The sequence below is a fragment of the Lipotes vexillifer genome, unplaced genomic scaffold (assembly GCF_000442215.2).
Source record: "Lipotes vexillifer unplaced genomic scaffold, Lipotes_vexillifer_v1.1 scaffold518, whole genome shotgun sequence".
NCBI classification, from domain to species: Eukaryota; Metazoa; Chordata; class Mammalia; order Artiodactyla; family Lipotidae; genus Lipotes; species Lipotes vexillifer.
In genome coordinates, this window is record NW_006780945.1 from 1,517,244 (window position 1) to 1,529,516 (window position 12,273).

The following is a 12,273-nucleotide window of genomic DNA, read 5'->3' on the forward strand; positions in this document are numbered from 1 at the left end:
TCAGACGCTGGTCACATACATGATCTCCACGCGCAGCTGCTTCTTGGGACCGTCTGTGTCCTCCATAGTGAGGCCGTGCTCTGGGGCAGCCTCTGTTACAGCTCCTTGCACCTCAGCCTGCGGGCCCTGCCTCTCCATCTTCCCCAGGGCCCAGAAACTGCCACCCATGAAGAGGGCGGCTGAGATGAGGAAGAAACTTGACATGTAGAAAACATAGCTGAAGTTGCTGGTGGTGTCTAGGAGGAGTCCTAGGGGACAGAGAGCAAGTTAGGCCACTGCCCTTGGCTACCAGGCCTCCCGCCCACACCCCCTCACCCCTGCTAAATTGTGTGCTCTGTGAGAGCAGGGATTTTATTGTTGTCTCTGCTGCATCCCCAGCACTAGGAACCGTGGCTGGCACCTAGTGGGAACTCATTAGGTATTTGTTGAATGAAAGGAAAGGAAACATTAAACCAGCCCCAGTCCGGGCAGGAAGAGCCCTTGGGCGGCCAGACGAGCACTTAAGGGCATGTTTCCTTTACCCTTGGCGGCAGGAAGCCAAGGACTCAAGGGCCAGTGGCGTCTGGGATATCTGCTCAGCCCTACCCCAGGCCCGCCATACCTCCTCCTGGATTGCTCTCCCCGCTTGTCGGCTTGGAGAATGCCCTTGGAAACTGGGACTTCCAATGCCACACTTGGGAGGAGTCCCCGTTGTCTGACTGTAATAACCGTGCTGTCTGTTGACTGCCCCCCAGCACCACGGGCTTCACAAACCTTCCCTTTTACTCTGAATGTCACACGCTCAGCTGCCCAGCAAGTCCACTCCTGTGGGTCTCTGCTTCCATATCTGTTCGTTTCCCTCCCGGCACAAATCACCACTATGATCACAAAGGGGCCTCTTTGCTGTAATCCCCAACTCCTCCACTAGAAGGTAAGCCCTGCGAGGTGGGGACAAGTTCTCTGTATTCGGCCCTGCCCACCCTGTGACTGGCACAGGTGTAGGGATGGGTATGGCAGGTGTTCTCGTCTGCATTTTGCAGATGACACTATGGCTCAGAGAAGGAAAATGACTTGCCCGGGCCCCACAGGCAGAGGATGTTAATAACAGCAGACATGTGCATAGCACTTACCGTGTGCCAGGCTCTCTACTAAGCTCTTTGCTATATGTCACTTGTGATCCCCACAACAAGCCTATGAGGTAGATTCTACTGTCATCCCCACTTTACTGATAAGAAACCAGAGGTACAGAGGGGAAGACAAAGGACTGAGATAAGTCTGGTATGAAAATCCTTATTTTTCACTGTTCATACCCCGAGTGCCAGCTGTGGAACAGCCTACAGCCAGTCCCCTGAGGTGCTTGAGAAAACCACAGATTCCAAGTCTCCAACCCTGAGATGCTGGAGGGGGGCCAAATCTCCAGACTGTTCCTATTTGCACCCCCCCATGCCCTGCCCAGGCCACACCCGGCTGCCCTCCCTCCCAGGGCCTCACCAGCCAGTGGCGGGGAGATGAGGATGGAGATGCTCTCCAGGACGGTGAAGAGGCCCAGGGCGCTGGAGAACCGGTCCATGGGGACAATGTCCATGAGGACCTGGAAAAGGAGAGCACCAATGCTGCTCATGGACACGCTGTACACCAGGCAGTAGGCCACCAGCACCCGGAAGTCGGCCGACGCTGCGCATGCCAGGTTGGTGAGCCCGTTGAGCAGGGCCGCCAGGCTGAACAGGTAATTGCGGTGGCTAGCAAAGTCCCACCGGCCTGCCACCAGCCCAGCCATGGGCCGCAGGAAGATGATGCTAAAGCCAATGATGGAGATGAGCAGGGCCGCCCTGTGTTCATCCACCCCGTGCCAAATGGCATACGACACCAGGAAGACGTGGGGCAGTGGGAAACCCATGATCATCCAGACGACTCCCAGTGTGTACACGCGGTAGCCCACGTTGTGCCGCAGGACATCGAAGGCCAGGTGGCGCTGGATGGCCCGACCGCGTGCTGCCGGGCAGCCTCGTGCGGGTCTCTTGGAAGGTGGAGGGAGGCCATCTCTGGTCTCAGGGGTCACACTGGCAGGCACGGGCCTCAGGATGGCCCCACAGACACAGCAGCGGAGAACCCCGCCGAAGATGAGGAAGCTGCCTCTCCAGCCCAGGCCCTCCAGGAGAGAGCGGGAGAGCAGTGGCCACAGCATGATGCCCAGGGAGACGCCCGCCGAGGCCAGCGCGTTGGCCAGCACCCGCCAGCAGGTAAAGTAGAGTCCCAGCACAGTGATGCTTGACTGAAAGTTGAAGCACATGCCCAGGCCTGTGGAAGGAGAGGGGAGGACCAGCTCCAGGGCGCACCCGGTGCAGGGACCCTGGGGTCATGTCCCAGGTCTGTTCTTCCGTTCCAGCGCAGACCCACTTCCAGGTCCCCAGGAATTTAAGATGGAATCAACCTACCTCACCACCTCCCTAGAAGCATCCCACCCCTCAGATCTGCCCTCTCAAGGCTGCCAGGGGCACACCTGTTCCTGCTGGCACAGCACCAGGGGGATTTTCAAAACCCTAAATCAGGTTAAGTCTCTCTGCTGCTTAACACCTTCCAAAGATTTCCCATCACACCTAGAAAAAAAAGCCAGCGTATTTACTATGCCCTGGAAGGCTCTGCACGGTCTGGCCCCTGGCCACCTCTCGGGTGCCATCTCAGGCCACTCTCCCTGTCACTCGCCATGATCAAGCCCCATCAGTCTCTTTCTCTTCCTCTGGACATTAAGCTGCCCACCTACTGGGACATTTGCAGTTGCCATTCCCTCTGCCTGGAATATGCTTCCCTCAGACTTTCCTCTCCTGACTCAGCTTGGATGCCACCTCCCCCCCCCCCCCCCCCCCCCCCGCCCCCCCTTTTTAATATTGACAAGCGTTGAAACTGACTAGGTGCCCGCTACAGGACTCCCATCCTCCTTTGCGCTCAATTCCCCTAAGCCGGGACCTGATTTTCTTATCGCGGACCTCAGGGAGGCAGCTCCCTTGGGAGTGCCTAGGTTACTGCCCTTGTTTCCTCTCGCAAATCGCCGCTAGCACCCTCCTCCCCACATTAGCACTCCTGTGCTACCCCAAACCCTGACTCTCCCACACGCAGCTCTGAAGCCAAAGGAGGACTTCACAGACCTGGGAGGCTTGATCTTCCTCCTGGAGTTTCGCATCTTCCCTTGACGCGCCCCCCCCCCCCCCCGCCCCCAACTCCGTGCACAGCTGAACATGCTGGAGAGAAAGTTCACAACCACGCTGTGACCACTGGCCTCAGGCGAGCCCTCGGGCCACCCACGGTGCCACTGTAGTTCCCTCGGCCATTAGATGACCCCCCTTAGATGACCACCAGGACTTCTTCCTATGAGCACCCCGACACCTCCCTCCCGCACGCCCAGCTGACCACATACCATCCCGTCTGTGACAATGGACAGTCCATGCTCCCAGTCAAGGGCAACCCTCCACTTCTGCCCTGCATCCTGTCTATTTGAAGGCACATCCCTCCAGCAATTTCTCTCTCCTGCGGCATCCATTATCCCCTTTACTAGATCACTCTCTATTGTTATTTCTCCCGTTAAAACAAAACTCTTGACAACAGTGTCTTCTGGGTACTGGTCCATTTCTCTGCTCTCCCCTTATATCTAAATTTCTTGGAAATACTGTTTATCTCCACTGTCTCCAGTTTCCCCCCTCCTCTTCTTTCTTTCTTTTTTTTTTTTTTTGGCCGTGCCACATGGCTTGTGGGATACCAATTCCCCGACCAGGGATCGAACCCGGGCTACGGTAGTGAAAGCCCAGAATCCTAACTACTAGGCCACCTGGGAACGCCCCTATTGTTCTCTTTTGAACCTGTTCCAATCAGGCTTTCATCCTTACCTCTGCTCCAGGATTCCTCTTATCAAAGCCGCCAACCTCCACTTTGCAAAGCCAAAGATGGAGTCTGATCCCCACTCGGTCTGATCCATCAGTGGCTTGACAGTCGATCACTCCCTCCTGCTTGCGCACTTTCCTCACTTCCTTTCTCAAGAAACCCCACTCCCTGTCACTTCTTCCTGCCCAGGCCGCTAACCACTGGAGTGTCCGTGTCCTGGGCCTCAGGCCTCAGTCCTTTACATCCGTCCTCCCTTGTTCCCTTAGTGACAGCAGGGCGATACCTCATCTCGAGATTTGAGTACGAGCCATCTCAGGATTCCCCAGCTGCCCGCTCCAGCTCAGGCCTGTTCCCTGAACTCCAGACCGGATGTGTCCAAACCTGAGCTTCCCATCCTCCCGAGAACCTGCTCCTCCCCTAGTTTCCCACTGTAGTTAGTGGCTACTGCATTCTTCCATTCTCCCCTTGGTATCACCCTTCTTGGGTCTTGGGTCATCCTTGGCCCCTTCTCTGCACCTCGCATGCAGTCCTGAACACGACCACATCCCATCACCCCAATCATACCACCCTGGTTGAAGGTACCACCACCTCCTGGCTGGGTGGTGACCACGCCCCTGCCTGTTCTCTGCTCCCAGCCCAGCCCCCTGTGGTGTATTCTCAACACCGCAGCCAGAGCAGTGCTCAGTGCTTCACAAACAGCGGCTGGATGATGTCCCTCTGCCCGAACCCCTCACCTGGCTTCCCATCTCACTACACAGCCTTTTAGGAACTAAACCTGTACCTGGTCTCCCCACCCCCCCACCCCTTTGACCCTTCATTCACGCCCCTCCACCCCATTGGCCTCCGCGCTGCTCCTCGAGCACTTCTGGGCCTTTGCTTTTGCTGTTCCTGCTGCCTGGAATGCTCTTCCCCAGACAGCCTGCTGGCAGCCTCCCTCACCTCCTTCTGCCCAAATGCCACCTTCTCTGCAAGGCCTTTCCCGACCGCCCTGCTGAAATCAGCACCCTCCCCCAACCCTGCTTTAACTTCCACATTGGCTGCTTTAGTTACTCTACCTCTTTACTTGTTTAATCTCTACCCACCACCAACCGAGCCGGAACACTATCACATCAGCTGTCCCGTCTTCTCAGGTGCTCGTCATGACCAGATATGATCCTTCTTACTCCTCTGTTCATAGTTCCTCTCCCTCATGTGACTGGAGGCGGCCCCAGAAGATGTGGTGCTTTGCCTGCCCTGTTCACTGTGCCTGGCCCTTTTCAGTCTTGCACCCAGTAGCTACCCAGCAATTCTCGACATGGAATGACAGTCACCTGTGACGAAGCCTGCCGTGAGGTAGAGCTGGCCGAGGGTGCAGCAGAAGGACCCGGCCACCATGCCCAGGCTGGCCAGCACGCCGCCCAGCATCACCGTCGCTCTGCAGCCGAAGCGTCCCACCAGGATGCTGCACAAGGGTCCTGTGCGGAGGAGGCAGCCGGCAGGTGGCAGCGAAATGACAAGGTCAGAGGGAGGGGGACAGTGGGCTTGGGAGGGGGTTCCAGCAGGAACTAGCAGGTGGCTTAACGGGCACAAGCCCCGGAACATACAGACCTGGGTTCTGAGCCCCGCCCTGCCACAGACTGGCTATGGGCCAAGCAATGCCAACCCCTCTCTGTGCTGCAGTTTCCTCCCCCAGAGACTGAGGGGTCAGACTGGGTGATGTCTGGCCAGCTGTGAGGTGAGGTGCTACAAATATTCCGTTTGACCCTGACAAGGATCCCTGGAGGTACAGACTGAGGCCGTTCACTGCACTGACCTGAGGCCGCTTCCGTCCAGGTGAAATGGGATTGGCTTGTGACCTGGGTGGACGACCCTCATGGGGGTCTGTTTTGGTGGGCGAGGGTCCCAGGGCAGTTAAATCATGGTGAGCGCCACCTCCAGCCCCTGCTCCCCCTTCCTCCATCCTCAGGAAGACTGGCCACAGCCCTCCCACCATCCTTCAACCTGTCCAGGGTGGGAAGCCTGAGGCCCTGGGCCACCCTTCACCTGCTGGCTCTGGCCTCTGGGGCACTCTGGAGAAAAGCAGGTGGGGTACCCTCTCCCCCCAACCACCTCCAGCCATCACCAAAGTCTTGCACCCAGATGTTTAGCTCCTGGTAGAGAGGGGCCTGTTCTCCCTCACCCACCCCCACCCCCACCCTGAGCTGCTTTCTCACCAGTGCAGACCCAGAGTAGAAGTAAGCCAGTCCTGGCCGCCTGCTCTCGTCACCTCACAGGGCCCCATTCACCAAGTACCCTGCCCCCGAGTACACACAGCAGAGTTTCTCCAGAGTTGCTCTCCCAGAGAGCAGCCAAAGAGACAAGGAAAGTGTGTGTGTGCACTCGGTGTGTGTCTGTGTGTTTGGCGTGGAGAGAGGATGTGTGGGTGTGAGCCAGTACGCGTATGGGAGCGAACATGGGAAGTGAGTGGACCGTCCTCAGAGGTAATCAAGGAGAGGCAGCCATAGAGGGAGAGGCAAGGCTTTGAAGTGGACATGACTGCTGATTCACACATCTCTCCCACCTCATACTCTGGCCTGACTTTGGAAAGGTGACACTGGGGAAAGCCCTGCGTCATGGAGTTGGGAGTGAGGGGCTGGGATGTGTGCCAGCTCAGCCGAGACAGCCAAGGGCGCAGGGTGGGGTGCTGGGAAGCAAGGTGTTTCTGCTTTCACCCTGAACTCACTCTGCAACACCGGCAAGGCCTTGTACTTTGTGCTTTGCTTTCCTCACCTCTAGAACGTGTGGGGCTGAGAGGTGCTTAGGATCAAGGACACTTTCAAGTTTAAAATTTCCATGATACTCTGAATGAGCGTGGGCTAAAGGTGTGTGTGTGTGTGTGTGTGTGTGTGTGTGACACAGAGAGACAGACAGGAGTCCCGGGCCCACTGAGATGCTGGCACACCTGCTAGGCGTGAGTCTAAAGCTGGTGGGGGAGTGAGGTCCCCAGCGAATGCCTGGCTCCCAGCCCCTGGCCCAGAGCCCTCTCTGGCTGCAGGGAAGGAACTGTCTGAGATTCCCACTTCTGCCCAACCTTGCTGACAAAAAGGTTACGCGTCTGGGCCGGGCCTGGCCTTGCTCCTTTGCCAAGCAACGTGTTCAGGGGTCACTGCAGTGAGGGTGGCTTCCATCCCAGTCTGACTTCCCTCCCCATTCGAGGGAAGGACCTGGAATAACAAGCAGGCTGCTGGTGCCAGGTGGAGGGCAGGGCAGGAGGTAAGCAGGGAGATGGATCAGCTGAGACAGGCAAACACACCCGTGGGGAGAGCCCGGTGGGCTCTGAGGTCTGGCTCTAGCTGACCAGGCCCCTCTGAGGGAATGGCCTGTGGAGCTCTCCCTGGAGATCTTCCAGGAGCCCAAGGCTATTGTGGAGAACCCTCCAGCGCAGCCCCTGCCCTTCCCTTTCCCTGGGCTCAGGGTGAGGTGTTCACATCCCTGGAAGAGCCCTCCCTCCGTCTCCCCAGCCCTTGCAACAGCCCCTCTGCTTCCTGGTGAAAGATGGGCTCTTGCCCTGCCCCCATCCTGCTCCTGGTGTCTTCCTTGAGCCCTCCTTCCCATCCTGAAGCCCTGATGAGGGTCTCCAAAATACTAATAACTCACAGCTGCTTCCATTGCCCTAGCTCTCAGACCTGGCCGGGACCTCACGTGACCTTCTCTCCAATCCTGTGTGGGAGGTGGGCAGGATGGGATACTGACTGTTACTCCCATATTGCAGAGGAAAAAACAGGTTCCGAGAGATCACCCAGCAGGACCCCAAGCCACTCCTCCTCCAGTCTGTGCTTGAGCGCCCGGCACGCTGGATCCATCCTCCCACTGTCATCAAGGGGACCGGCTTTACTTCTTAGGGGCCTCTCCACCCTCTGCCCCTCCCCAGCCCAGTCCAGCCCAGGCCCGCCAGACTCCAGGCAGGGGAACTGGCCCTGTTGAAATCAGAGGTCTTAGGGATACACAGCACAAGGCAAAACCTGTGGCCTCAGAGAGAGAGACCCAGGAGGCCAGGGAGGTTGTGGCTTCCTCCCCCACCCAGGCTGTTTTTCATCCCTCCCTCCCTCCGCTGGCTGCTCACCCCCTGCATGGAGCATGGCTGTCAGGATGGATGGGAACCAGGAGGTCTCGCTGTTGCTGGCCTGGAACTCACGCTGCAGTTCAGTGAAGAAGATGCCGACGCATGTGGGGAAGCCCAGGGTGAGGCCCTGGGTCACCACAGAGGCCAGGAGCACCATCCAGGCCCAGCAACCCTCCGAACACTCCAGGGCCTGGGGCATCCTCGGCTACGAATGCTGCTGCCACAGCCTCACGGCCGCTGCTCCTACTGCCCGGGCCGCCTGGGGAAGGGACAGAATGGAGCTGCCAGCCCTCCCTTGGCCCACCTGCCACCTTCCCTGGGTGCTTGAAACCATCCCTTCCTCCTGTCCCAGCACCAGGTATCACAGAGGGGCACCGCCCCCTGGGAGGTGGCCAGAGGCCCATGCGCTGGCCTTGGCATCTCCTTTCACCTACCTCCCAGAGCAAGCCTGGAGGGAGGGACAGGAGGGGCAAGCAGGTGAGCCATAAGTGAGACAAGGCAGGTGGGTGGAATTCTTTCTGGTTGTTACATCACTTAGTGGTCGGCAGGTGGGACCTCCCAGCCAGCCTTGGCCCGCCCGTACACACCACGTGGCAAGCACTCGACAGTCGCTTACAGAATGGAGCAGGCGTCTGAGCCAGCCTAGCCCCGACGGCACACAGGCACACACGGATACCTTCCAAACATTCATAACCAGGCTTCCTGCTCACAAACACGGGCTTTTGTGATGCCACATCAACAGCCAGGTTCACTGTCAGTGCTGCTGTGATGGCTGAGGTGAACAAGACAGGGCTGGGGCCCCCCAGGAGCGTACACAGAACAGCTAAACGAGGGCTTACGTAGATACACACACACAGGGTTTCCCTGGTGGCGCAGTGGTTAAGAATCCGCCTGCCAATGCAGGGGACACGGGTTCGAGCCCTGGTCCAGGAAGATCCCACATGCCGCGGAGCAACTAAGCCCGTGTGCCACAACTACTGAGCCAGCATGCTGCAACTACTGAAGTCCACGCACCTAGAGCCCGTGCTCTGCAACAAGAGAAGCCACCGCAATGAAGAGTAGCCCCCGCTCGCCACAATTAGAGAAAGTCCATGCGCAGCAACGAAGACCCAATGCAGCCAAAACAAAAGATACACACGCAGACACACACCACGCAGACAGCCAGAGAGAAACACATGGAACCACCCAGGAACACAGATTTATATGCAGACACACACTTACATAGACACATATAGAAAAGTCTAGAGACACACAGACACACACAGTCACACATACAGATGCGCACAGACATATACAGAGACACACACAGACATACACTTACGCAGATACACACTTAAAGAGACAAACTCAGACAAGCCTAGAGACATACAATCAAATGCACACAGACACATGCTACACAGACGTAAAGACACACACAAATTCACAGGGTTGCACGCTCTGCAGACAGATACACACACCCTCACATCTTTCATTCAGTCCTACCTTGGTTCCTTGCCACCACCCAGGCCACTCCCCCCATCACAGAAGCTGCCTTAACCAGGCCGCAAAGCCCCAGCCCCATCCCCAGATGTCGAGCCTTTTTCCAGTCCCCTCCATCCTGGCTCTCCAAAGAGCCAAAGGATCCCAGGAGCTCCTGTTCCCAAGCCTCCCTCCTTTTAGCCGCAGGCCCCGGAAGATCCATGGAAACTCAGGAAACTACCAGAAATATGAAACCCCCTTCCTGCCAAGCCCAGCACCCCACCCCTCCCCCACACCCCAGGGCCCAGGAGCTTTAACACAGCACCTAAGCCGGACCCACCCTAACTGCCTCCTTCAAGGGCTCCAACCCCTTCTCCAGCCACAAGGCCTCTTCCCTCCCCAGAGGACCCCCAGGGGCCCTGCCAAGGGGAGCAGCCCATTCATCCCTAGCCCTGGAGAGTGTGGGTCGTGTATGTGTGTGTGTGTGTGTGTGTGTGTGTGTCTGGGGGACCTCGAGTCCTGTGTGTGGGCTGGGAGCACGTCCTGCCCTCCTAGCTCCTGCACTTGACACTAGCCCTAGAGATCCCCCAGCTCCGATTATCCTGGCTCAGCCCCATGCTCGGGGCAAACCTCAGACACAGGCTCCTCCAGCAAAGTGGCTCTCGCCCCTTCCAGGATTTCTGTTCCCTTGGCAAATGAAAAGGCCACTGGTGCCACCTGATCCTCTCTGTGAATGTCAAGTCTCCCCACCCTGCTCTACTGCTCACCCCCCTCCCCACGCATCCCAGCCCCTCAGTCCTCCCGGACCTGCCACCTTCCCCCTCCTCCCAGAAGGGCCACCAGCCTTCCCTCCACCACCCTCACTTCCTCCCACTGCCCCCCATGGCGCCCCACCCCGGCACTCCCCAGCCCCTCCCCGCTCTGGTCCCCTCTCCTTCCGCCCTTGTCCGGCCCCTCTGTGGAGAGGTCTCCCCTCTATGGAGAGGTCTCTTTCGTGCCCTTAGTCCAGGACTCTGACCTTCGCTCTGCACTTACCTTCCCTCTGAACCTTTCAGTGGAGCTAGTTTCTCCTCCGTCCAGGCCCCCCAGACAATCAGAGTCCAGGAAACCCTAGCACCTTTGTTCTCTCTGCCCTGGCCTCCCTCTGGGAGCTGTCTTGAAGACTTTGGGCTTCCACAAGGAGGCTATCTCCTCCCATACAGCCCCAATTCCCGGGTCACACACATAGCTTTTCTGTCCCCCAGCCCCTCCCCCAGCAAGCTGGCTCCCCCTCCAGCTGCCGAGATTCCAAAATCCTCAGCCAGAGAGAAGTCCCGTTGGTCCTTCAAGATTCAGCTCCAGCAGCACCTCCAGGAAGCTACCCTGACCCTTACCCCAGGCTAGGCTAGGCCCTTTCCTGTACTTGTCTCTGTAATAGCAGTTCTCACACCACATTGGCGTGGGTCCTTCCCTTGTTTATCACTGTCGCCCCCTCCTCCTCCCCACATTCCATACCGCGAACAGGACCTGTTCACAGCCCCGCACCCAGCCTCCACCTGAGCACAAAATGTAACACTAATGTGACCCACCTGTGTTCTCCGGGGGGGCAGGCAAGCCCAGGAACAAGGGTGACCTGGTTTCCCAGCAGGTAGGTCCATTCCAGAAGACTCGAGCTGAGCGGAGCAGAGCAGAGATGGGGGCTCCGGCCCCACCTCTGCCCCAGCAGAGAAGTGGTCTTCCCTTGGTACTGGGAACCAGGAGTCACAATCACTGCCTGGTGCGTGGCTGGGGCAAAGGAGGGAGACGCAGCTGGAGACACTTCACTCTCCCTTCCTGGGACTGGAGGTGAGCAGCTTTCCGCAGGAGCTGCCGACCTCAGCCCTCGGGGGTCCCCCACCCTGAGTGAGACCATCTTCACGCCCAGGTGGCCTGAAGCTGGGTTTGCGGGCAGGGCAGAAGTTCACCTGACACCTCTTGTCCTCCCGTCACACACAGTCCCTGGGCTGATTTTTAGGGCTTCTCATCTGATGACAGAGGCCTAGATAGGCCCTCAGAATCCAGTCCCAGCCCCTCTGAGCTTGCAGGTAAGGGCAAAAGGGTGAGCGGATGCTCTCACACAGGGCTTTGGGGTTAGGGGCTACCCCCCCCCTCCCTCTGCCCCCTTCCTGTGGTGGGAGAGCTGGTGAGAGGAAAACAAGGAATCACCAGCTTCACCAGCAGCAGAAGAATGGCCAGACCCTGCAGACCCCCTCTCTCCCCAGGCCCCACATCAGGCAGGATCCCGGGCCTGAAGCCCAGGACACAGGACAGGCAGCAGTGCGGGTTCCTGCGGGACAGGAGAGCAGCAAGAACCAGCCTGAGCTTGGGGTTGACAAGCCCGCACATCCCTGCACCTGGCAGGGGCCGGCTGGCGCCAGCCACCCTCCTCCCTTCTGTGCCTCCAAAGGTGCCCCGCCATCTGGGCAGGGGCAGGCTGACCACAGCCTGGAAGGGGGATGGGATAGGCAGCAGGAACTTCCTGACCTCTTGTCACCCTGGCTCAGTCCCTGCTGTGGGGATCTAGTTTCCTTCCACTCGGCTTCCCACACACCCCGAGATGGATCTCCTTTGGGTGGGCCTTCTGGGACGTCCAGGGGGCGTCCCCGTGGAGATTTCAGCCCAGGCCTTGGCTGGTGCCTGCCCCCTCACCCCTCAGGCCATCGCAGGCTGGGGCGGCCCAGGACCCGGACAAGAGGCTTTTCTGGATCCTCTCCCCCCACAGGCGGGAAGGGGCCCCGGAGGCCCACGGCGGGGAAGGCCCGCGACGGCGCTCACAGGGACCCCGGCACCCTGGGGACTGTGCGGGGAGCCCGCTCACCGGCTCGCCCGGGCCCGGCGGAGGGGCGGCTCCACTCCAGCGGAGC

General features: G+C 58.7%; 1 protein-coding gene across 1 annotated transcript; it reads right to left on the reverse strand.

Moving 5' to 3' along the window:
- SLC16A5 (solute carrier family 16 member 5) lies at positions 1–8,132 on the reverse strand. Its single transcript, XM_007454361.1, has 4 exons — positions 7,934–8,132; positions 5,163–5,306; positions 1,471–2,277; positions 1–248 (listed from the first exon to the last, which is right to left on the reverse strand). The coding sequence occupies exons 1-4, from the start codon at positions 8,130–8,132 to the stop codon at positions 1–3; spliced, it is 1,398 nt and encodes a 465-aa protein (XP_007454423.1).
- Between the last annotated feature and the right edge of the window lie 4,141 nt (positions 8,133–12,273).

Excerpts from the sequence above, each read along its gene's own strand:
- SLC16A5 (XM_007454361.1), bottom strand. The coding sequence starts at position 8,132 with ATGCCCCAGGCCCTGGAGTGTTCGGAGGGTTGCTGGGCCTGGATGGTG. Across the intron at positions 5,307-7,933 it reads AGCCATGCTCCATGCAGGGG|GACCCTTGTGCAGCATCCTG; the intron begins GTGAGCAGCCAG and ends TCCTCCGCACAG. Across the intron at positions 2,278-5,162 it reads CACGGCAGGCTTCGTCACAG|GCCTGGGCATGTGCTTCAAC; the intron begins GTGACTGTCATT and ends CTCCTTCCACAG.